Source organism: Otolemur garnettii, unplaced genomic scaffold (assembly GCF_000181295.1).
Source record: "Otolemur garnettii isolate 467f Iridium unplaced genomic scaffold, OtoGar3 scaffold00263, whole genome shotgun sequence".
Classification (NCBI taxonomy): Eukaryota; Metazoa; Chordata; class Mammalia; order Primates; family Galagidae; genus Otolemur; species Otolemur garnettii.
The window spans coordinates 35788-41594 of record NW_003852658.1 but is presented as its reverse complement, the minus strand read 5'-3'; the positions used below and the strand labels follow the sequence as shown (position 1 = coordinate 41594).

The window sequence follows — 5807 nt, the reverse complement described above, 5'->3', positions numbered from 1 at the left end:
TGCCCTCACAGCTCACAGTGATCTCAAGCTTTTGGGCTTAAGCAATTCTCTTGCCTCAGCCTCCCAAGTAGCTGGGACTACAGGCACCTGCTATTTTTTGTTGCAGTTGTCACTGCAGGCCCAGGCTGGGTTCGAACCCGCCAGCCTCGTGGTGTATGTGGCTGGCGCCCTATTCACTGAGCTATGGGTGCTGAGCCAGGTTGTGACTTATTAATGCCTCTTACCAAGAAGTCAAATGAAGATAGAAGGAATAGGTTCTTCTACATTCACAAAAAATAGTAGACAGTGTGCTGGTGGTTGGGATACAGTATTGAGTAAGATGCAACAGTGGTGGTCAAGCATTGTGGCTCACACTTGTAACCCCAGCCCTCTGGGAGGCCAAGGTGGGTGGATTGCTCGAGCTCAGGAGTTTGAGACCAGCCTGAGCAAGAGTGAAACCCTGTCTCTACTAAAAATAGAAAAAACTAGCTGAGCTTTGTGGTGTTCATGTATAGTCCCAGCTCCTCAGGAGGCTGAGGCAAGAGGATCACTTGAACCCACAAGTTTGAGGTTGCTGTGAGCTATGACACCATGGCACTCTAGCCAGGGCAACAAAGTGAGACTCTGTCTCAAAAAAAAAAAAAAAAAAAAAGAAGAGAGGGTGTTTTTTAAGTTTGTACATCTAGAGAGAGATGTAGTTTAACTAACATGCATAGAAAAAGCCTAGCTGGATGTGTGCCAAAATGTTAGCAGTGTTTCTAAGCTGTGTCATTAGAGGTGATTAAACCCATGTTCTGGCTTTTATTTTATTGGTGCTTTGCATATCTGTATTTTAAAATATTTCTATAACTAACTTGTGTTATTTACAAAATAAAGATAAGAAAAGTTCAATCAAGTTTTATGAAAAGAAAGAGAGGCCCAGCCTGTTCTCAGAACCTCCTTCTCTGGCTGGTTGGGGAATGAGCCATCTGTGACCTTCAGGGTTTTGAGGGCCCCTTCTCCCGTGCACCATTGCAATTTGGTTGTTTCAATGCTGGACCACTAAGAAGTTCTTGTGTTTCTCCCTAGATCAAATTTGGACCCCTTCAACCAGTATACGGAAGACCAGATTTGGGATGCCCTTGAAAGGACACACATGAAAGAATGTGTAAGTGAAGAGCCACGGGGGGGGGGGGGAAGGCGTGCTGGAATTGCAGGGGGAGTTGGAAGTACACAGCAGTGCTGTCACTGATCCCCACCCGCTTTGGCTGTGGAGGAGGCTCTGGAGTGGGCTTCCCATGCCTTTCAGATACTTAGAAAAGTTGAGCTCTCCCGGCCCCACTTCCCATACCACCTGTGGTCATACTGGTCTTGTGCTGTCCATATTGTGATAAGATATTAATGATAATTTAGAATTCCATGATATTTTGAAGTTAATTTTTGTCTTATTAATCATAACAATATAACATACTTTTAAAACATCCACATATATGCAAAAGAGATATTATTTATTGAGCCTGCAGAAAACCTTTAGTATGCATCTGGATCACAGCCCCCTCGGGGTAACTCAGCAGGCGCCTGCCAGCGCCACAGTCTGCAGCCTGGTACCACTGGTCTCCAGCATGCCTGGGCTGAGTCAAGCTCAGGATCCTCTGCTCTGATTCAGCTAGCTACACTCAGCTTTTCTCTTTTATGTTGGGCTTCCTCAAACAATCTATTTGAAGGGTAAGTTCAGTAGCTTAAAAAGAGAAAAGTTCCACAGCCCTAGACGTACAGCTTTGGACTTCAGAAGGAAATTTTCTTTACTCCTTTTCCTATTGGAATTCCTGAGCTATTGGTGGTAGAAAGCTAACAGAATATTATGTTTAAAATTGGGATTTTCCTAGAAAATGGGAGTCCTAGGACACATGATCATCACACCTATAATGTCTTTCTAGATGAGCCAGGTCCTTGGCTAGTAATTCTTTCATCTGTTTTGGAAAAACTTCTTTTTGCTCCTAGAGTTTTGAAATATTTAGTGTGGGTTTTTACCTTTAATCTCTATTTGCCTTCTCCCTAGATTGCTCAGCTACCTCTGAAACTTGAATCTGAAGTGATGGAGAATGGGGATAACTTCTCAGTGGGGGAGCGCCAGCTCTTGTGTGTAGCAAGAGCCTTACTCCGCCACTGTAAGGTAAGGCGTCTTGGCAGCTGGCAAGGGAGCGGGGGGAAGAGTGGGAGCGTTACAGTGCAGCTTTTCCCAGGGGCTCAGAGTCCGAAGGTATTCCTGACTTTTGAGCCTGGTGGCATTTTAAGAACATGACCAGCCATGTTTCTAATCAACCTTGACACTGTGCATACATGTTTGTAGGGAAGTGAGGGCTTATTTCATTTTTAACTTCCTTGAGGCTTCAGTATCCAAGGAGCACTTTTGTTTCTGGCCAGTGAGAAGTTGTTGTACTGCAAACCACAGACCTATAAAAGTTAAAAATTGCAAGAGACTTTCTGACTTTCAGGCCAGGCCCCTCATTTTACAAATAGGAAAAAAGGAGGTCCAAAAAGATTAATGTGCATGTTCACTGGCACAGAGTAAGTAGGGGCAAGAGTCTGACTAGATTAGTATTATACAAATGTGCCGTTTGTGGAAGTCAAGGCAAATGTTGGTTTGAAGTTATATCAATTCTAAGCTAAAGGATATTTTTACATATGTGTGTACCTATGTGGAAAAACAATACCTGGTATAAAATGTAAATAATGAAACACATTTTAGTACAACTTAGATTAAACAGAATGCCTAAGGACCTTACTAGATCTCTCTTTCTCCTCTGCTTCCCGGTAGATACTGATTTTAGATGAAGCCACAGCTGCTATGGACACAGAGACAGACTTACTGATTCAGGAGACCATCCGAGAAGCATTTGCAGACTGCACCATGCTGACCATTGCCCATCGCTTGCACACAGTTCTGGGCTCTGATAGGATCATGGTGCTGGCCCAGGGACAGGTACCAAGCCCTTCAGGACCTTGGTTTAGGATGCAGCCTTTTCTGGGAGTAAAACTGGCCCCTGGCAGGGCTGGAATGACTGCCATCTTCGTGTGGTTCTGGGCATTCAGATAAGCAGTCATAGCAACTCTATTCAGGTTGCAATTGGGAAGGATACAGCTCTCCCAGTCAAGAAATCAAATCAGGCACATTCTTAGGGGATTTTCATTTTACTTTAGTGCTTGTTCTTTTGCAGCTATAAGCAGACTTGGGTCAGAGAGCACATGTACTTAGTGATTCATTCATGTACATACAGAAATTACCCAAGGCATATTGAGACCAGCCACCACATGTTTGCTTTTTGCAATCACGCAATGGTGCCAAACTTCTTATCCTGTGTCCAGACTTTCTCACAGTCTGGCCCTAGCCTGGCCTTCTTTATTTTTCACTCTTCCCTTACAGGTGCTATTGGCTGTAGACAGTTTTACACCCTCCAAGCTTTTTTACTTGCTTTTCCTCAGTTCCTTCTGTCTAAATCACCCTTTCCCTTTGCTCCCCTCTCCCATATCTACTTGCCTTCAACATGCCTGTCTCTGAAGAAAGACATGGCCCAAAGCTTCGGTGACACTCCCTGGTTGCCTCAGCTGCCTTAAGCCTTGTTTGTACCTCTCGTGTAGATCCTCCACCCCATCTAATGGTAGCTGTGTGACACCCTATCCCCCGGGAGAACCCTGTAAGCTCTCTAAGGGCAGAGTCATGCCTCATTCATCTTTGGGTTCCCGGCAGTGCCTAGCACTGTGGTTCTTTGCACAAGTAGATGTTAAGTAAATTTATGTTGGACAGATACTTCCTTTGTGTGCCCCTGGGACGAAAGTAAATTAATGAATTGGCAGAAATAATGAGCCAATTGTATTTATCTGAGGTGCCCTTGACTGGGGCCATTGACTTTTCTCCCCTGCAGTTTGTAGAACCTGTTGATTGATTCCATCATTCTCAAAGCTGAAAGAATTGGGATTTATGTGAAGGCTGTCTGGAGGCCTTTTCCCGGACCTTTCCCTTATACCCTGGTTAGTTTTAAAAAAAAAAAAAAAAAAAAAACAAGCATGGCAGGACTAGATGAATTGTCCCCTGATTTCATCTTCAGGTGGCTTTGGGACTCACCTTCCTTCCTGAGCAGTCGATCTTCTAAATCGATCTGACTGTCCGAGAGTCACATCCTGACTTCATCTCCTTTTTTTGCAGGTGGTGGAGTTTGACACCCCATCAGTCCTTCTGTCCAATGACAGTTCCCGGTTCTATGCCATGTTTGCTGCTGTGGAGAACAAGGTCGCTGTCAAGGGCTAACTCCTCGTTGATCAAGTCCATTTTCTTTGGAGCATTGCCATTCCCTGCCTGGGGCGGGCCCCTCATCGCGTCCTCCTGCCGAAACCTTGCCTTTCCCGATTTGGTCTTTCGCACAGCAGTTCAGGATCAGCTTGTGTGTTTTACTTTTAGGAGAGTCCTATTTTGATTATTGTATTTATTCCATATTCATGTAAACAAAATTTAGTTTTTGTTCTTAATTGCACTCTAAAAGGTTCAGGGAACCGTTATTATAATTGTATCAGAGGCCTATAATGAAGCTTTATACGTGTAGCTATATCTATATGAAATTCTGTACATAGCCTATATTTACAGTGAAAATGTAAGCTGTTTATTTTATATTAAAATAAGCACTGTGCTAATAACAGTGCATATTCCTTTCTATCATTTTTGTACAGTTTGCTGTACTAGAGACATGGTTTTGCTATTAGACCGTAGGAAGGGTAGCATTTCATTCTTCTCTAGCGGGTGGGTTCATGGTGCCGGGTTTTCTGGGTGTCCAGAGGAAGGTGTGTGGCAAGAGTGGGCTGTCCGGGGCCCTTGTGCTGCCTGCCCACAGCCACTCCTGGGCAGGTGGAGTGGGCGGGCCTGCTGGAGGCCGCACAGAGCGCTGTGGATTCTCAGGGCTCCTGCCTTCTGTCCTGGTGTCACTTCCTGTTTCTGTTAGGAGAGCAGCGGGGCAAAAGCCCCAGCCCCCCTTTCACTCCCTCCAACAGGAATAAGAATTACAGAAACATTCCTCGGAGTAGGGGGAGTTTCTTTCCTGCCTTCCTCTTTTTGCTGTCGTTTCTAAACGAAAATCAGTCTATTCACAGAGTGTCCCACTGCCTCAGGTTCCTAACGCTGGCCACTTGCACAGAGCTCTCCAGCTCCTAGACCTGTTGGTTCCAAGCCCTGGAGCCAACTGCTGCTTTTTTAGGTGGTTCTTTTTCATTTGCCTGTTCCCACACCTCCACAGTTCAGTGACAGGGTTCAGGGTTTTGTGGGTCTGTTTTCCTTTCTCCCTGCAGTTGTCACACAGTCTCTCTCTCTCTCTCCAAAGTCTGCGACTTTAAGCAGCTCTTGCTAATCAGTGTCTCACACTGGCGTAGAAGTTTTTTGTACTGTAAAGAGACCTACCTCAGGTTGCTGATTGCAGTGTGGTTCGGTGTGTTCCCGCCAACCCCCTTCGTGCTGTGGGGCCGGTAGCTCAGGTGGGCGTGGTCACTGCTGTCATCAATTGAACGGTCAGCGTTGCATGTCGTGACCAACTAGACATTCTGTCGCCTTAGCATGTTTGCTGAACACCTTGTGGAAGCAAAAATCTAAAAAAGTGAATAAAATTATTTTGGATTTTGTAAAACTCTGGTGTATAAAATAGTTCTCTGGGAGGGGACTGAGATGTTCTGGAATGGCTCTGGAGTACTGGAGCCTTGGATCTGAATTTCCAGCAGTGGAGTTACCTCTGGAAAGGACTCATAGCAGAGCTGGTTGGTTGCAAGGGACATGGGGCCCAAAATATCTGGAATCATTTTTTTTTTTTTTT

General features: G+C 45.0%; 1 protein-coding gene across 4 annotated transcripts in view; it reads left to right on the top strand.

The window, feature by feature from the left end:
* Positions 1-5624, top strand: part of ABCC5 (ATP binding cassette subfamily C member 5) — a 92596-nt gene extending 86972 nt beyond the window's left edge. For all 4 annotated transcript variants that reach the window (XM_003802841.2, XM_023508650.1, XM_023508647.1 and 1 more), the window contains exons 27-30: positions 1048-1126; positions 2018-2131; positions 2777-2941; positions 4163-5624. In XM_003802841.2, coding sequence (XP_003802889.1) covers positions 1048-1126; positions 2018-2131; positions 2777-2941; positions 4163-4264 — 460 coding nt within the window. In that variant the 3' untranslated portion in view covers positions 4265-5624. The remainder of the gene's footprint in view (positions 1-1047; positions 1127-2017; positions 2132-2776; positions 2942-4162) is intronic.
* Positions 5625-5807: the final 183 nt, after the last annotated feature.